General features: G+C 52.7%; 1 protein-coding gene across 2 annotated transcripts in view; it reads left to right on the top strand.

Moving 5' to 3' along the window:
• MEGF6 (multiple EGF like domains 6) overlaps positions 1 to 18,783 on the top strand; it is a 109,798-nt gene that overhangs the window by 45,103 nt on the left and 45,912 nt on the right. Inside the window, exon 1 of one of the 2 annotated variants that reach the window (XM_074560417.1) lies at positions 13,554 to 13,851. The exons of the other annotated variant lie outside the window; for it this stretch is intronic. Coding sequence (XP_074416518.1) covers positions 13,686 to 13,851 — 166 coding nt within the window. The 5' untranslated portion in view covers positions 13,554 to 13,685. Of the gene's footprint in view, positions 1 to 13,553; positions 13,852 to 18,783 lie in introns of those variants that run through there. 2 annotated transcript variants of the gene reach the window in all.

Genomic DNA, 18,783 nt, shown 5'->3' with positions numbered 1-18,783 from the left:
TCCCAGTCCCCGTCCTGGGCAGCACAGGGCTTTCCTCCGTCGGGAGCTGTCGTGCTTTGCCCGGTTACTGGGAGATGCGGCTGGGGTTCCTCCCGTCGCACCTCACAGAGTCACGGAATGGTCAGGGTTGGAAGGGCCCTCTGGAGATCATCCCGTCCAACCCCCTGCCAGAGCAGGGTCACCCACAGCAGGTGGCACAGGAACGCGTCCAGGCGGGTTTGGAATGTCTCCAGAGACGGAGACTCCCCCACCCCTCTGGGCAGCCTTTGCCAGGGCTCTGCCACCCTCACAGCAAAGAAGTTCCTCCTCACGTTGAGATGGAACTTCCCATGTCCCAGTTTGTGCCTGTTACCCCTTGTCCTGTCCCCGGGCACCACTGAGAAGAGCCTGGCCCCGTCCTCCTGACACCCACCCTTGAAGTATTTGTAAGCGTTGATAAGGTCCCGCCTCAGTCATCTTTTTTCCAGACTGAAGAGACCCAAATCCCTCAGCCTCTCCTCATAAGGCACCTCGGGGTGCCTTCCTTGGTGGGAAACCAAACCAGAGCCCGGGCAGAGCCCGACCGCAGGGCAGGAGCGAGAGGGGGGGACCACGGCGTATGAAGCAGACAGAGCGGGGACGCCGGAGCGGGCGGTGAGTTGGGGGATGAGGAACGCTGGAAGGGAAGTTTCATAATGCTTTGATAAATACAAGCTCTCAGAAACCGAAAGCGGTGTTTGCAGAGTCTGACCACAGTGCTTATTTTTACAAAACGTGGGGGCAAGAATAACTCCTGCTCTCGCTGTATCCTTCTGGGGAAACTTATGGCTTATGGGGAAGCTGCTGAGATTGTGTCCATTTAAAAGATTAAAGGGAAGTTTATAGAAAAGCTGCTGTTAAAAAATAATAATAAAAAAACCCCCTTCAAGTATGCTAGACTTCAGCTGTATCCAGCACGCACCCAGCAAAGCTGCAGAGCCCTCCAGGCTCGGTGACAAACTCCTCTCTGTGGTTACTCCGTCGGAGCCTGTGAAACCTGGCAGCAAAGCCTCGCGAAGAGCCGGCAGCTGCTTTGTGGCTTTTCTCCGAGTAGGATGGCACTGGGTCCTGGTGGGGGCCCACAAAAAGGCCAGGTTTTCAGCTGAAGGCACCTTTGTGATACCCGGCTCTCCGGTCGGTTGGGGTTCCTTCCATTCTCCTCCGGAACATAAGGCGTGAGACCCAACGGGCGAAGCCCACACAGAAGCAGCTGCTCGAATCCTTTCGAAATGCAGCTGCTGTTCTCTGCGGGTTCCTTACAGGTAAATGCACTTCATATTGCCCAAATTGCCTTTATTCCTTGGCATTCAAGCTGTTTTCTCCCTCTCCTTATGGTTTCTGTCTAATCCTTCCTAAGGTGGTAACCTGGATTTATGGCCTCAGAAAGGTCTCCTCCACGGCGGTAGATCGATGTCACAGGCGTAGCTTTACGCTGTTGCTGTGTGAGACGCTGAGCAAGAGGCTTTTTAAAGCATGAAACATTACGAGGGTGAGCAGGACTGAGACAGACAAACTGTGGATCGTAAACGTCTCCCTGCGTGCTCCTCGCGGGCTACTTCCATTATGGCAGGACCTTCATGCCGCGAAGCCTTTCTCACTCCTCTTTCCTCGCCTAACTCGGCATGACAGATGCTTCATTGCCTCCAGCTGCCCTTTTAGCTTCTAAAGCATCGGGTTTTCAAATTCCTAAGCCTTCTGTAAGTTTTATGGAATCCCCCAGGGTTGCGTTTCCTAATTCCCCCTCTGCTCTCCATAACAAGTCAGGAAGTATTTCTTTGAAACGCTGCATTGCCCAGTCGATGTCCAGCCGGCAGGACTGGGTGTGGGGATAGAAACCGTGTGATAAAGGTTGTAGGAGCAACGGACAGAGCAGGAATGAGAATTTTCCCTGGTATTTGTGAGCGTTGCCCACAGCACTTAGAGCCACTTTTCTTACAACGTGTAAAGCAGGGTCCATCGTGTCCCGGTTAGTGTAGCTGCCAGAGCTGGCCTCTGTCTTCAGAGCACGTCACAGTCGGCCCATATAATTTTTGCCAGATCTTTGGAGAAGATAGGAAAGCCTTTAACTGATGGACAGCTATTTTCCAGAACTGGTTTTAAAAGCTCTTCTTATAAAAGTTGTGACAGTAACATACTTCTCCTCGAACATACTGCATTCAGGCAGTTACAGTACATGAAAATCTAATTAAAATTTATGCAGCTATTGAATTCACACTTTTAACAGCTCCCGCGTGAAAATCCGTGGTCAGAGAGAAGGGGGGGCCTCTCCTGACCACCTGGGAGCCTTCCCCCTTCCACAAGCGTTTGGAATGAGCGTGGGTCTCTAAGGCTGGCAGGTTGCTGCAATGGGGGGATTAAGCAACTCTAAACCCTTGGGGATTTCGTTAAGCTCTAGCAGGTCTCAGGATTTCTGAAAAGTAAACCAAAACTTGCACGGTCTGGTGTTCCAGCAGGAGTCAGGGAACTCCGAGCCCAGACAGGACTGAATTAAAAGACACCGAGGGAATTAAATGCTGGGTCTCTTTGATCACACCAGCCTTGTTTTGATCACTGTCCTTCTCTAACTCCATTCTTGGCCAGTAACACGTCTAATTCTGTATGGCTTGACAGATCTGCGCGCTACCCCCAGACATGTTTTGGTATTGTGGCAGGAGTGACCTAGTGCCTGCTTTATACTGAATAGAGAGCGTCACTGCGAGGGGTGCCTTTGCGAAGAGCTTGTCCGTGGGCAAAGAAAGCGCTGCCGTCAGAGAGTGGTGGGTGCGCTGGGCACGGTGGTGGCTCTGCCCATCCCTGTCCCCATCCCTGTCCCCATCCCTGTCCCCATGGCTGCTGCAGTCCCACCTGCAGCGAGGGCTGCTGTGCTGCATCGTGCCACCCCCCTGACTCGATGTCCACCTTTCTTTGCATCTGGAGTGAAATCTCACGTGGCACTCGCGGGAGAGACGTGCTCCCTGTGCACTCGTTAAACGGAGTGAGATCACGGCCGTGTGCGGTGCGAGACGGCGGGCGTCGGACACCGTGGCTCCTGTCTGGAGGCAGCGGGATGGAGCTGCTCGTCGTCCCCGTGCACCCGCACCCGGCGGGATGCAGCCCGAGCATCGCCCCGCGTGGGTGGTACCCAGGGGGTCTGTGCTGCTTTGTGATCCCTGGTTGGCAGACCACTAATTTAAAGTGTAGTGCGATGGCTCACCTTGATACCATTTATCTTCCTTTATTCTAATCATATGTGCATTGCTCCGCAGCAGTCCAGCTGCCTGCGGGCCACTTCTGCAGCATCCTGAAGTAATCCCGGTCCTGCTGCCTGCCGGGGGGTGGAGACGTGCTGCTGACCCAGCCTGGCTCCCCACGGCTCGCCAAGGGGCTCTGGCCGCGGAGGCAGCAGAGCTCCGGTCGCTCAGATGGAAACGGGGCTGGTTCCCGGCAGACCGCGAGCTCTCTCGGCTCTGGGTGAGCAAAAGAAAACCAAGATTTATCTGCAGTAGCAGAAGGAAATGTACAGAGTACAGTATGGCTGAAGCACGCGTTTTTGGCAAGGCTACAGCTCATTATTCTTCCATCCAGGCCAAACGCCTTAAAACAGTATTTGTCTCCATTCTTCTACTTTCTTTTAAGAAGGAAACGCTTCTTTACAGAGCAAAAAAATGTAGCTCCTTAAGCACAAATGCATTTTTAGAGTGCCTTGCTTAGTGCCAAATGTCAAAAATTCGCCAACAATGGATAAATCTTTTTGAAACCTCCCCATATATTTCACATGTCTAACTGAAACTTGGCATTTCCTAATCTGGGGTTGATTTTGTTCTGTAACTGAAAATACTAATGTGTTGGTGCGGTGCAAGGTTTCCTCCTCGCTGTCTCGCTGCAGGTCTGGGTCCCCCGTGCCGCTCTGTAGCAGACGGGGTCTCGGAGGCTGTGGGGGGGACGGGACCGGTGTTCCCAGCTGAGCACTCGGCATTTCTCCCAGGGCCTGGGGCCGCACGGTCTGTGGGGAGCGGGGATTTGCAGCCCGGCTGTGGCGGAGGCTCCCCATCCCCCTGGCCAGCTCCCATCTTCCCAAGAAGCCCGGGGCAGCCGGGGCTCGTGGGCTACCATTCCCAGGGACTGGAGACTTCAGAGAGTGCAGTGAGTCTGGGCTCCGAGGCCAGCTGGTGTGTTGTACGTTGGGAGCCTTGGCAACTCACACAGTCTATTTATTTTTTATTTTTTTTTTTGACTAATTAAAGTAGCTATCGTGTATTTTGGTGAGGTGTGAAAATGCTTGAATGGAAAACATCTCTGGCGCTTATTAATCTCTTCCAGATGGGCTTCTGGGAGGATGCTGCTGCGGAGTTTGGGGGGAAGCGCAGGTTTCGGCTCGTTTGGGTCCCGGGTTGTTAAATCCCTGGAGCTGAACTAAGGAGCGGAGGGGGCTGTGTTTAGGTAACAAGGGAAATGAGGGGGGTGGCGATTCCTCCATCCTCACCTGGTGATTAGTCACTCACTCTGTTTACAAGGTAATTTGAGAAAGGTGCTCCGTGTTCCTGAAAGGCCTGGCCCACACCCTGCTGAGGGCAAGAGAAATCTCTGGTTTCGGCAGGGGAACGTGATTTGTTCCGGACTTGAATTACAAAGATTAGTAGAAAATGTGTACTACATGGATATTTTAATTTTTCAACCTTTTAGTTTAGTATTCTCTGGATTAACGCTATTCAGGCAACTTGTGTGGTGTTATTGGAAGGATTTTTAGTGGAAAGGTATAATAGTTCTACCACTCTGGTTTAAAACAAGAAAGTAAAACTTTGAAAACAACAGATTTTGACGTAAAAAAACTTTTGTCTTTCATGAACAAGATGGCCATTAGAGTGAGGCATCGTGTTGAGATAATGAATATATTCTTATCCACGTGCGTGATGGTGTTCATCCAGGAGAGGAATCTTTTGGGTAGTGACGTTGGTTGGACGGGGCTTGGAGCAACCTGGTCTGGTGGGAGGTGGCCCTGCCCAGGGCAGGGGGTGGAACGAGACGATCTTTAAGGTCCCTTCCAACCCAAACCATTCAGTCTTAAGTGTTTGAGCATGTAACGAGGGGGATCGTTTCCTACTGGTTAACGCTCGTTCTTATTGGCACTGAAAAGTTAATAGTAGGAAAATCAGCTGTAATAAAAGTGGTCGGTTCTGCTCTCACGCCACCTCCCCACTCGGTTGGGCGCCGCAGCTCGCCCGTGCTGCCCCGTCCCCTCTCTTCCAGACGGGGACAAGTGCGAGGTGGGGAGCGGTGGTCACAGGTCCCAGTGCTGCAACACTGTCGGGAGCTTCAGCTGCAGGTGCACGGTGGGGCTGCGGTGGGGGACGGCGGGCGCAGATGGGGACCAGGGCAGGGACCACGGGGAATTGGTGCAGGGATGGTCCTGGACGCGATGTCAGAGGAGGGTCTCGTGGGTTTTTCCTTTCCTGGTTCATATCACACGTGCTTCTGAAAGTGCTCTCTCTGCTACATGCCTAGAGGTATAAATAACAGTCACAGAATGTGCTAACTCTGGAGAGAAGTGGGGTTTTCAGGGTGAGATCTTGGCCCTGTTGAAGTCGATGGCGTGTATTTTATTTGCTTCAAAAGAGATGAGATTAGAGTTGAGATTTCTCCATCAGTATCTGTATCATCACATTGCTCCCTGTCTTCCACTTTAAATCTCCCGTTTTCAAACCAAAGGGGAAGAGGAGACGCAATTCTGTGTTTGTAAAATGGAAATACTGGGCGGGATTTGTACTGGTGTGGTAAGAGCGAGGCTCGCGTCGTGCGGCCCGTTCAGCTCCCACGGCTCGGCCCCGTGGTGGTGTGCGCCGAGCGGCTTCCCCGTCCCGTTCTCCTGGGCGTTATCGTCTGCGCAAGTTTGAGTCGGCTGGAGCTGAGAGTCAGAAAAATGCAAAAAGCTATTTGCTTATCAGAGCCAAGAACAAGAAACATTTTTTTTTGGAGTGTGTTGCGGTTCCAGGGTTCGCTGGCGGTATCAGAGACACCTTCTCCGGGCTCCTGCAGACGAGACGCCCGGGGCTCACGCATTCTCTCGGGCACCGTTAACGTGCCCGCTCCAGGGTACGCCATCGAGTGCTCGGCATGGTCATGGGTTTGTGGTGGAGTTCTCACGTATTTTCGGCGCTGGTTTGCTTAGCAGAAGTACAAAAATGCTCAAAATAATTAACAAAGATTGCTGACACACTGGGAAAGAGTCATTTCTGTGGATATCGGTTTGGACATTAAAGAATTCTGCAGAAAAATGTCACTTTCTTGCCAATTTGGTACATTTGTCTTGTTTTGTTGAAAATAACTGAAAAGTATTTCCTGGCTCTGTACCACTGTAGAGATGTGTGAAATAAACAGCTCTGCCCTTATCTTAGCCAAGCTGAAATATTTTCAGTTTCCCCAGAATTCCCCTGGTGAGGATTAGCTTCTTGGATGAGTAAGAGGTTCAGGATTTTGGTGCAAACAAACAATTCTCTTTTTTTCCTTTTTTTTTTTTTTTCGATTGTTTGTTTGTTTTTAAGGGGAGATGGTGTGAATCCCTTTGCATATATTCTTGGAATTATTTGTAATTAGTTGTGCCCACAGAGCCCGCACATATCCCCTTTCCCCCTCATGGCAATGGAGGTGGCCACCCGCCCTGGTCCCCCCCTTTGCCCGACGCTGTGCCGGGGGGCCATGGAGTGCAGCAACGGCCATCATCCTCCTGGAGCTCCTCGTTCCTTCTGCGTGCCTTTGCTCTGTCTGTGGGTTTCACCGCGCAAGTAAAGGGCATGGGAAAGATGAAGCCCAAAATTAACCGAGACTAGAATTTGCATTTGGGCCACATCGCTCATACTCCCGTTTCGTCAGGTGTAAATCTCTACGCACCAGCAAAGCGGGCATTCGCCGTCCTCCCCGGGCTTTGCTCTTCTCCATCAGTCTTACTGCTGACGGACCCTGCTGTGCTCACCACTTTTTACATTCGTTTTCATTTTTACATCAGATAAGAAGCTCTTTCCAAATTCCCTGACTGCTAATGCACGTATGGAGAGGAGAGGACGGGGTGAGATCCGTGTTTGGACAGAGCAGGGAGGTTAGAAAAGGCAAAAGGCACAGATTTATGTTTACAGTTTGCAAAGTATTCAGCTTTTATGATTGCGGTCCTGACGGAGCCTGAATAAAGCAGCCTGGGCATCACAACGTGAGGTTAAAGATTTGGAGCCCTTTGTCGGCTCCATGTTGGACAGGAGGGTCTGGACCGTGCGACTCTCCTGAGGGTGGCCCGAGAAGGCGAGTGGCGGGTCCAGGGGCCAGCGGTTTATTCTTCACCCTGGTGACTTGATTCCTGTCTCTTGCCCGGCTCGGCGTGACTCGAGCTGCCTCTTCGGCATCCTCCTCTTTGAAGCATCTGCTGAACAAATAGCTGCGCAATCAGAGCAGCAGCAGGCTTGTGTGGGGAGGCAGAAACGGCCAGGTCCCAGTGTTTGCTGCTAAGGTAGGAAATTTTTTGAAGAAAAAAATGTAATCTTGGCTTCGGGAGGACTTCCCACCCTAACCTCTATTCAGAAAGAGAGGGGTGGTGTAACTGGGGGAGAGCTTGCTGCTTTTCCTGCCCAGAATCGGTTACAGTTGTGTTGATTTGCTCGCAGTAGAAATGTGGGAGAAGGAGGAGACCGTTGCAGGGGCAAGGGGCAAAAAGGAGAACTTCTTTCATGCCAGGGTGTCGATTAGTTGGCTGATGACTGGCATCTTAACACAAGTGTCAGGGTCCTCCCGCAGCACTGCGAAGAAACATGAGAAATTCTTTAAATGTTTGGCTGCCCAGAGCTTGGCAATGACAAGTAGGGATGGTCACATGCGACATCTTCGGAGCTGCGGGACCCTCCGGTTGCTTCCCGCTGCCTGCCATTTCCCAGCACTGGTGATGGGGTTGGGCTGCGTGTCCTTGTGTGTGTCCGTGTTTGCCCGTGCGTGTCCATGCATGTCCGTGCACGTGTCCATGTGTGTCCATGCACGCGTCCATGCGTGTCCGTGCACGCTGCCGGCTCAGCCCCAGCCTCGCACCTTACGGAATGACTCCCAGCTTGGTCTTATCCAAGCTGGTCTACAAAACAGGCACCGGGGCAGCAGCAGCGTTTGGCTCTCCACTCCATTTTCACTTTGGAGCTAAAGGGGTTATAGTTAGAAAGAAAATCCTCCCATGGATTTATCCTGGGATCGCTGCAACAAGCTCACTGGCAGTGAGTCCCTGGATGGTACCAGCTCTCGTCTTTAGTTACGTGGGGTGAACTTGAGCTAGTGATCTAGACTTGCAAGGAAATACATTTTAGACGATAGTAATCATCGTACGATTTACCATCATCAATAGTACACAGCTGATCAGGTGCTTGTACTGTTTTATTGCATATGGGATGGTTGTGCTAGTTATAGTACTTCTGTATTTCTGATTTTATCTGTACTGGAAGAGCTGTCTGTAGAGTGGTTTGGGGACATTGTGTGTATTGGGTTTTTTACAGGAAACAAACAGGTTTTCTTTTTTGCAACAGTTTTTGAGGTATGGCAATTTCTAGGGGAGCTCAGGTTCTGCTTGAACATCTCCTGGAGGCTGCACTGCACAGTGGGACATGGGGATGTCAGGGGCTCGAAAGGCGCGGAAGCCCCTTTGTCTGGCTCCATTGGCCACCATCAGTCCAGGTTTAGGTTACATCCCAGGAAAGGAGGTCGTTGTTGCAGTGGTACTAAGTCATCCTTCGCCTTCAGATTTCTTGTTTTGCTGCAGGAGGTTTTTGCAGAAAACCAGCGCTCTCGCACATGCTGTTGGAAGAGCTGGTATGCGCTCGCGGTAGGCGTGATGGGGAGCGCTCAGCCAAGAATGCAGTGGATGGAGCTCTTAGAAAGCATCATATACCAAACCTCTAAACTATGATTCTCACAAACTGTTGTTTATGTTATCTTCCGAGTGCCACTTCAGATAGTGAAGCATATCTGAACTTTTCATAGCCTTTTTAGGACAAAGGCATAAGCTCCAAAATTAAATGAAAATTCACATTTTAGCTGGACTGTGTGTGATAAACCTAATTCAGCGCACGGGGGGCTCCGTTCATTTAATTACCAACTAACATTTTCCTTATGCACATGTAGAGGGGTTCAACAATCTGTCTGGAATAGATCTCAGCGTGCAGCCCGTGGCTGGTATGTGTTAAATTCCCTGCGCTGTTTGTTTATCCGACTCTTCATCAGCCAACGCTACGGCACGGCACAACGACTGAGCGCCCGAGCTGCTAATCCACCGCGGCGAGATGTCAGGGCTGAGCAGATCGGAATTTGACGTTCCTCCCAATGCCGACAGATAGATCCAGGTGGTGCCAAACCTCTCCCTGACCTCAGCTGAAAGATTCTCAGAAAAGTGGGGCGGGAACTCCCTAAAGCGTCATGGTCTGGTAGAGGGGTAGCTTTTGGTCTGGGGAAGCTTTTGGTCTGGGGAAGCCTTTGGCTGCAGGTGGGGAACCTTCCACTTCCAACTCCTGAAACCATTCCAGTAGCTTACCTTGACGTTCCAGCCAGACAAGCCTTAGCTTGATGAGGAGTTCAGGGAACTAGCGTGTGCCAGCGCCATGGGCCGGTTAGTCCCGAGCACCATACTGTGGGATTTTTCCCCTCTTTAAATTCCCTTGGAAATGGATCAAGGAGGGCTCGATGGCTCATTTGAAATAAGCCGACTCCCGGCTGGAAGAGGGAGTTCAAACTCTGCAGGCTGGAAAAATGAAAAGCTCTTAGCTTTTCCCGTTTGTACTCATTCCCGTTTCTTCTTCTGAGCCAGTCCTGTGGCTAAAATTGGTTGAATTGGTTAAAATTGATGAATAAGGTGAAAAACTTGTTTCCCAGGTAGCTGAGGGTGAAAAGCTAACCCTCACCGGGGGAACCGTCCCCCGTGGAAGGGTGACGCAGGTACAAAATGCTGAAGCAGGAATCATTAATGGCGCCTCCACTGCTGGCCCCTCCGCTGGGCAGAGGTGCAGGAGCCGGCAGTGTCACTGTCCTGCGCTGCCGCGGCCCCAGGCTGCCGTGTGCCACGCGGGCCATGGCTCGTGCCGTGCCGAACCCCGAGGGCACAAACCCCCTGCCTCAGCCTGGTCCTCTCAGTCCCCCGCCATGTTCCACCTCTTGCGGTGTTCTGGGCTGCTTTCACATTCTCCCTTTGGCTATTTCCTTTTAAGTTTTAAGGAATCCTTTTTAAAATGTCAGAAGAAACTTGGTTGAGGGTTTGGGTAATTTTTGGCTGAAGATTGGGTAATTTTTGGCTGAAGACTCAAGCACTCGTATTTACCTAAGCTGGTTGACCTGTGTCTGCGCAGGGATGAATGAACTCCAGGGTTGAACATGCCATTGAACGGCAAAGTACCGCATCATCAGCGGTAATTTGTTTGGGTTTCTTATGAGAATTTATGAATGCTAAGCTTGAATCTGAATGAAATTCCATGAGAGCTCCAGGTTCGGTCCAGCTCAGTGCCTGTTTAAAGAACCCTCTGGATGTCCCTGCTCTCCTTGGCAGTTCCGCGGGAAGCAGTAACGATTTGCTGCTGATCATAATGTGTTACTGTACTAAAAGCAACTCTTCGTACTTAATCAGCTGAAGTAAATTAGGTGACAAGGAAGCTCGAGCTGGCTCAAACCTGGCCAAGCATAACTTATGACATAAGCAGGATTCAGTTTATGTTCCGGCCCGATGTACTTTTGATGCGTGCGTTATACCACAGAGCCGCTTGGAAGAGGCTGGGCCTCTCAGCGTTATTTTAATTATTTTTTTTTTTTTAGCAGTCTAAGAAAATATGAGATTGAACAAGTTTGTCACATAATTTGCTGAGCACCGGCGGCTGTGCTAGCCTTTGTTTGTGCAGGGCAAGGGGCGAGGGCTCTGTGTCGGGAGCCGCGTGTGCCCGGGTGGGAGGAATTTCCAGGTCGTGGAGCCGGTGGAAAGGTCCCTTCGGTTGGTGCCTGTGGAGTCAGGGAGTCACTTGGAGAGCTGCGCGCGCTGTGATTCATCTGCATTCCAGGCAAGGATAATTTAATGTAGACAATGTCTTAATAACATTACTGAACTGAGGAAGTCGGTCTGAGCCATTTTTCATAGCTCTGTGGCAACGTTCATTTTTGCGTGTCAACACTGCTGGAAACACTTACAGGAAAAGTGTCAACACTGGCCATTGTGACGGCGCAAATGTCGCTGCTCGGAGGGACTGTTCCCGCAGCACTGGGCCTGGCAGCAATGCCAGCTGACAATGTCTGCCAAGGGGTTATTTTTGAATGGGTGAAGCTCTTGGTGGATCTGAAAGTGGCTTCCAGCAGGATGGCAGCGTGTGACTGTGCGCGGAGCGACGCACCGGGGCAGTGGCTTCATCACGGGGTTTGAGGAGCGCGGGCGGAATTTCTGGTGCCTCTCAGTAACACCCCCGCAGCATTTCCCCTCCTCCTGCCCCTCTTCTGCCCCGTGGCCTCTCTCCCCCGGTGCTGGGCATCCCCTCGGGGTCTCTGGTGGACCTGCCGCGGTGTCAGTCAAACAGCCGTGGGGCTGGGGCACAGCAGCAGTTCGCACGGATTTTCCTCCTGTAGCCCCTTTCTGAAAGTTCGCAGCATCTTTTAGAAAGGTTACGGGTTTTTTTCCACAAATTTTTGGGTCGGGTATTTTTGTTAAACTCAAAATATTAATGAGAAGCATGTGGGCCGTTGCAACGGGTGAGTATTAAGATGGGCTGAAGCGGTCCATGAAATGTTAGGAAGCTGCTCTTGCTTGGAACGCTCTGCAAAGACGACTCGTGACTAGAGTCCACCTTCCTTTGGAAACCGCTGCAGCAATAGCCTTAAGTTGTTATTTTCTTCCTGGATTCGGCTTCTCTCTGTGTTTCAAAATTTTTCGTGGAATGCTATTCATTGCAGCCTAAACCACAAGTTTTAATTTGGAATTTTACTACAGCCAAATAATACCGCTAAAACGTCTCAAAGTAGCAGGCCCTGCTCTCCCCCAGCTCAACCCTGCGAGCGCATTGTTTCAAAACATTCCAGAAAGTTAAATGAGGCTTTTGAGCTTGCCTCTGGAAAATCCAATAAGCTATTCTTACTTCTTGTTTAATGAAAAAGGTAAAATAAAATTCTAGGCTCCGTCTTACAGGAAACGGTAATATTATGGTTTTCTTTGGAGTCGTGGCGGTGGCTGTTCCTCATTTGAGCTTAAATTTGTTGATGAAAATTTCTTTTTTCCATTATTTTAAGAGAAGCCCAGTGAAGGTTTTCTGTTTGTTGCAGTTGCATCAGTTGAGGGTCGTTTCAGGGAGGTGCGATGATAACAGGGCACTTGCCCAACAGCAGGTGCTGCGGAGAGGGAAAATTACGGATTTGATGCGAAGCAGAAGCCCCCACGTGCCACTCCACGGGGCGGCTCACGACGGGCTGCTGTGGCAGGGCCTGGCCACCAATGGCTGCTTTTGATCACTCATGTGGTCTATTTTGGGCAAATACATGTTTTTTTGGTTTACGGTGAAGGTTCTGCTCAAGTTCTAGCTGCGTCCCCAGGGGGTTGATGCCACGGCAGGTCCTTCACCTCCGATGGGCCACGTGGCTGCAGGCGTGTGCCCCGGGGACAGCCAGCCTCCCGCTGCAGAACCCGTCCCTCCGACTGTCCGCCCCGGTGGTATCCTGGGTGCTTTGCCCCCCGGTGCCCAGCAGTGTCCAAGCCTGGGATGGGGAAAAAGCACCCGCTGAGCTTGCGCTCCCTCCCCTGCCCAGGGGTGGCGGAGGGGCCTGGGGTGATGCTGGGGGGGCAGGGGTCATGTGGAGGGGACAGGAGTGATGACGGGGGGCCAGAGGTGCTGCGGAGGGGACAGGGGTGATGCCAGGGGGGCAGAGGTGATGAGGAGGGGACAGGGGTGCTGCCAGGGGGACAGGGGTGATGCTGGGGGGACAGGGATGCTGTGGAAGGGACAGGGGTGATGCCGGGGGAGGGACAGGGGTGCTGCGAAGGGGATAGGGGTGATGTGGAGGGGCCAGGGTGATGCCGCGGGGACAGGGGTGCTGCAGAGGGGAGAGGGGTGATGCTGGGGGGAGACAGGGGTACCGCCGGGGGGATAGGGGTGATGTCGGGGAGGATAGGTGTGATGCTGGAGGGGACAGGGGTAATGCAGAGGGGACAGGGGTGCTATGGAGGGGACAGGGGTGATGCCAGGGGGGACAGGCGTGCTGCAGAGGGGACAGGGGTGATGCTGGGGGGGGATAGGGGTGATGTGGGGGGGACAGGGGTGATGCCGAGGGGACAGGGGTGCCGCAGGGGGGATAGGGGTGATGTGGAGGGGCCGGGGTGATGCCGGGGGGACAGGGGTGCCGCGGAGGGCACAGGGGTGATGCCGGGGGGGGGACAGGGGTGATGGTGAGGGGACAGGGGTGCCGCCGGGGTTGGCGGTACCTGCGGGCGGGGGCGGCGCGGAGCGGGACCGCCCGTCCGCGCCGGAGCCGCTCCTCCGCGCCGCCCCGCGCACCGCCGCCGCGCTCCCTTCGCTTTTGGGCTTGTTTGCGCTCGGTGGTTTTTTTCCCCCCCCCGGCTCCTGCAGCTCGGCAGCGTTTCGTCTCCGTTTCTCGTCTGCGTTTTGTGGGGTCGTTTCCGTGTGTTTTTTCCCCGTCTGGATGCCCGTGAGCTTTCCATCATGGGACGGGAGCGGGGGCGGCTCTGGATGCTGCTGTGCTGCTTCGGCTTTTTGGGTGGCATCCCCGGTACCGCTGGCAGTCACTACCACTACCTCTGGAGAAGCTGCTACCCCTGTTACCTGGGGCGTGCGGGGTACGGCGCTGGGCACGGCGAGCGGAGGCCGGGTAGGTGGCCGGTTGGTGGCCGGTTGGTGGCCGGGCTGGGGGTCTCTGCAGGGCTCTGCCTCGGGAGGGGTCTGCTGCTGCCGGGTGGGAGTCCCGGGCTGGCAGCCACTAAAGTCACGAACTGGTGACCTGGCTGTACGTCCGCCTGTGTTTGTGTCGTCCCTTCGCGTGACTATAGGCACAGGCTGCCTCCGGCAGATTTGTCGTTCTGAAAAGTCACCGGTGGCAGAGGGGGAAAGAAAACTCTTGTTTCTTTCCATCAGCTGCTGTGCAGCGGTGTGGCTCAGTTAAAGAGAGCCACTGTGCAATATTCTTTAAAAACCAAATGTATGCATTTTTTTAGGGCATGTTGATTAGGTTTTTTTCCTCAGTTCCAAAGAATCTCACCCCGGTCCAGGGCAATAAATGAAATATGATACTGTTTCATCATGAAAAAAATCTGCCATTCTCTCTGAGAGACTATCTGAGCGCGTCTGGTTGTGTGAGTGCTGTATAGTGGAGTCTCGCAAAGGACAGAGCTCAGTAGTGCTCAGTGGAGTTTCACGCCTAAGGGGAATGCTCTGGCAGCAGCGGCCGGAGCCGGGAGCTGGGGAGCGTGTGGGAGATGCAGCCAGAGGAGTCTCACAGCTCACCTCTCTGCACCCGAGCGTTCGCACTCACCAGTGTCCGCTGGGAGCAAATTCCCAACAGAGGCGTCTCCAGCCCGTTGCGGTGCGGATAGGGCTTGGCCAGCCTGAGCTCCCCATGGAGGTGGAGGGGCTGGAGTCGCTCTGTTCTCCCGTCGCACACGTGGTGAGGGTACCCCAGCACGTCGGCATCCCCTCAGACAGTCAGAGCATTAATGGACGGTGTCTGCTAATAGTGGATGGATATTGCAGCATACCAGAAGGTAAACGATCAACTTCTGTATTTCCATTTCGCAGGCAGTAAGGTGCAAAATACACAGTTCTTCCCTGTGGTTGATAGCTGTACTTTTCTATTTTTTTTTATTTTTTTTTTGAAATGAAACTTGCACTTTATGCTGCACTGTATCAAGCACTGCAAGGAGGCAATAAATACCTTTTTGCCATTTTCCAATAGCTTTTGTTGAACGTTTATGTGCACTGGCTTATGTGTGATGCTGGATGGGGACGCTGAGGGAGGTGTAAGTACACACACACCAGTTGGGGTGCTCAGCTGACTGAGCAGCAGGTAAAGCTTGAGGTTGCCTGAAGATTTAGGAAATAATGGAGAATATGCAAAGTTCACTAAAGACTTTGGATGCCTGTGAGTAATGTAGCCATCAAGGAATGCATTATCTCATCATGAGATAATCCTAATAAATAAATGCCCCAAGCAGTCGATTATAAAAGTGATATCAGTGGATTTGTGAGATGTGCCAGAAATGGGGCAGTGGGGGTGAGTTGCTGTTTTGTTATTTAGAGATGAGATGTTTGTCTCGAACTCGGATTGCATTTGCTGTCTCCATTCAACCACATTGTCTCGTGTGACTTCTCCAAGACAAGCTCCTGAGATCCAGCTCTGTGTCTGGAATGTGAACCTCCCGCCTTCCCTTCCCTTCCCTACCGCCTGGTGCACCTGGTCCCGACCCTCATCCTGCCTCTCTCGGCTCCGCAGACGGGCGGCTCCGTGCCCGCTCGGGGTCTGCCCTGACTTTGGTGTGAGGTACCTTTCAGTCTGCAAGGCCGAGGTGTTTTGCTCCCGTTCAGGAAGAATGTAGTTTAAAGCTTCAACTGGAAAAGCAAAGCGCCTTCCCCCAGCCCTTTGGCTAGCCTTCCTCTGCGCCTGGGGGAAGAGGGCACCGTATCTACTGGAAAGGGTGTCATCTCTGTGGCCCCTTTCCCAGGAGCCTGGGTTTTTTCGTCTTCTTTTCATCCTCATTTCTGGACCTTTGCAAGCCAAAGTCTGTCACTTAAGCCAGATGTGTCTTTCTAAGTTATGTCTAATATTCTTACATAGTTTATAAAGTAGGTGCCGATTGCAAAACAAACCAAACCCAATCCAACTCACCAGGGCCTTCAGGCCCACCCAGCTGAGAACAACAACAACAACAAAAAAAAAAAGGCAAAAAAAACCCCAAGAAAAAATATCCTTCTCTCTTTCCACCCCTGAGAACAAGTGAATTTTTGGCATGTTACTGCACGAAATACCCATCCTCTGCACGGTACCTTTGACAGACCAGGCAGACGGAGGGGTGAAGGCGACGCGGGTCAACACCTCGGTTCTCTGCTCCAGCAGGACCAGCCTTTTCTGCGCACGTTGCTGACAGGCACTGGCGGGGCGCTGGGGTTTTGGCCTCCACTCTTCCAGGAGCGCTCGGAGCTGCTGGCGTGTCCCTGCCCTGCCACAGGCGCTGTCTGGACCTTCTCTGTGGGTGTCGATACAAGAAACGAGATAAATTTTCAGGGAATTTTTCAGTGCAAGTAGGTGCTCAGGAGACGTGACCTGAGAGGAGGTGTTGGGGGGGTTCCCTGGAGACGTGTCCCTGCTCCGCAGCCCCCCGCGTGCAGGCAGACGCCCCACGGCGTGTGGGACAGTGGGAGCTGGATGGCGGGAACCTGGCGTCACCTCTGCAGCTGGCAGGGCAGAGGAGACAATCACAGACACGCTGCTCATCCGAAATTTGGTATTACCATGCGTTTGGTTGGTGATTTTACCTTTGCTCCTTGAGCTTCTCTTTGACAGGTAGCAGACGTTCTCTTGACCGTATGATTTTTACTTGGAGCGCGTCCCGTTTGCCAGCCCAGGCAGCGCACGCTTCTACACAGACGAGTTTCTTCCCTCTGCAAGAGCGAAGCGAGCACAGCCAGCCGCAGGACATGCCTTTCCCCAGCAGGCTTATCGTCTGGGTGGAGAGGTGTTTTGGGTAATAGCGGTGTACATTTCACCGAGGTCTTGAGTGCCTTAAAATGCGTTCTGTGTACAAACAGTGCTCTGCTGGATGCGCGTGTTAGCGCAGGGTGGCTAATTGCAGTGCTATGGATTATGTCCTTGTACAGTGAACCTTTACAGGAGAGAGCACTGAGCTCTGCTGGGGACTTGCATTAAATCCCCACGGGGAAGTCGACCTGGTACCTCGATATTCTCTCTGTGATCCTCTAAAGTATGTCAGAAAACAGCATAGAGCGTAGCTGGTGGCTTTTGTTTGACTGTATGGTTTCCAGTAGCCTGTGAGCTCCTTCTGCAGTGACCTGCGTTGCCGTCGGTCGGTGCCGTTGCCAGGTCCGTGTCTGCGTTTGCCTCTGTGGGGCTGGCTCCAGAGCCCGGCGCGGGGACCCCACCGACGTGCCTCTGCACAGGGACGTCTGCTATCCAAAACGACATCCTGCAGGGAGAAGCCGGGTAAAACAAAGCTCCGAAAGAAGGTTTGAGAGGGTGAGCGCAGCAGCACGTCAGGAGCAGGCTGCCTGCTTGTTGTTGCGTGCACCTCTGCTCCGCTCTGAGTAATGCCTCACACCAGCACCAGCCAGAGACAGAAACGTGAGCACCAACGAGACCCTCCCGGCTGCTGCGCTTGAAGGCAAAAAAAAGGTGAGCTGAGGACAAAGCAAGTGACTGAGGCAAAATAGCTCCCTGGTACATTTTCACTGCATCAGATTATTGTAAAACCGGTGCCCTTGTTCCTGCAGTGCCTTTGGAAACTGCTGCTGCTGAGGATGGCGCAGGTAGCGTGGGAAAGCTGCGGGCATCTCCATCTGCCTGGGAGAGGCTGCAGCGGAAGGAATGCCAGCCCGAGTAACTCTGTGGAGCATTTTAGGAGCCTTCAAGGCTTTCCCAAATGCCTGTTTCACAACAAGATGAAAACTGAGGGTGTGGAGGCATTTTGACCACCCAAAAGGACCTTTCTTCTTTCCTCTGAATCTGAGTCACTGGGATTCCAAGCCGAGACCAGCCCGAGGCAGGTACTCTTCTTCCTCGCCCTCGTCCTGGAGGAAGGGAGGGCGTCTGAATTCGCAGAGAGGGGGGGATAAGGCATCGTCCTCTCCCACGGCTCCCTTGCCCTGGTGGACCTTGCACTGGACCTTGCACCTCCTCTCCCTTGCACTGCTGGACCTTGCCGTTGCTGAGTCCTGTCTGCACGGTCTAGGAGGGGAGCGTGGAATAACTTTTCCCTTCTAACACACCATGGCACCCTTCTGCACCCTGATTTTCTAAGCCGTGTCGGTGGCGTGGGGCCGTTGCGGTCACCCTGTGCTCCTCCACCCAGGAGCATTCGGCTCTGGGCACCCATGCGTTGGTTCATGTCCTTCCAGTCTCTTTACTTCTTTAAAATTGCTGAATTGGCTTTAACAAACTGGTACCGGAAAGATAAAGTCCCTAAATCCCACACATGCTCATCTTGATGGATTTTAATTAACCTTTTCCCTGCAGGCCTGCTCTGTAATCCAGGCTAATTGCCGCTGGGATTAAAGCCTGGCACTGCTCTTTAGCCAGATAGAGTGAACCTCAGCGGCGTATCTGCTGCCTCTGCTCCCAGCTGGGATCCATCTCCTCCTCCTCAGCCTTTCAGAGGAGATAAACTGCCTCTCCACCAAATATTTAGTAACTTGCAGAGCTGCTGTTGCCACTTTCTTTCCTCTGACATGGAGCTTTTGTTGGAGATAAATCAGTATTTCTTCTCGAAGGACCTGTGCGTGGTCAGGGAGTGCACTTAACCAAAGTCCTCTCCTTGCACCCTCCTCTTTTTCTTGGTCTTGTGTTCACCTTCCCTGCATTCGATTGCAGCATTGCCCCGTTGGTCCATGTAGCCGGTATCTGAGGTCCGATGGATTGTTTCTGTTTGGGGAAGAGGCTGATGAGAGCATCAGCTGCTTCCCTGCAGGTGAGGACGTGAACTCCGGTTTCCTTACGCAGCAGAGGAGTTCCTCTATCCAATAACCCGGCTCCCACTCCCAGGCTCTCGCTGGGTTTGGGTTTTGTGTCTGTCTTGGT

Source organism: Larus michahellis, chromosome 16 (assembly GCF_964199755.1).
Source record: "Larus michahellis chromosome 16, bLarMic1.1, whole genome shotgun sequence".
NCBI classification, from domain to species: Eukaryota; Metazoa; Chordata; class Aves; order Charadriiformes; family Laridae; genus Larus; species Larus michahellis.
The sequence above is the reverse complement of the archived record's forward strand: the minus strand, read 5'-3'. Positions and strand labels throughout refer to the sequence as shown.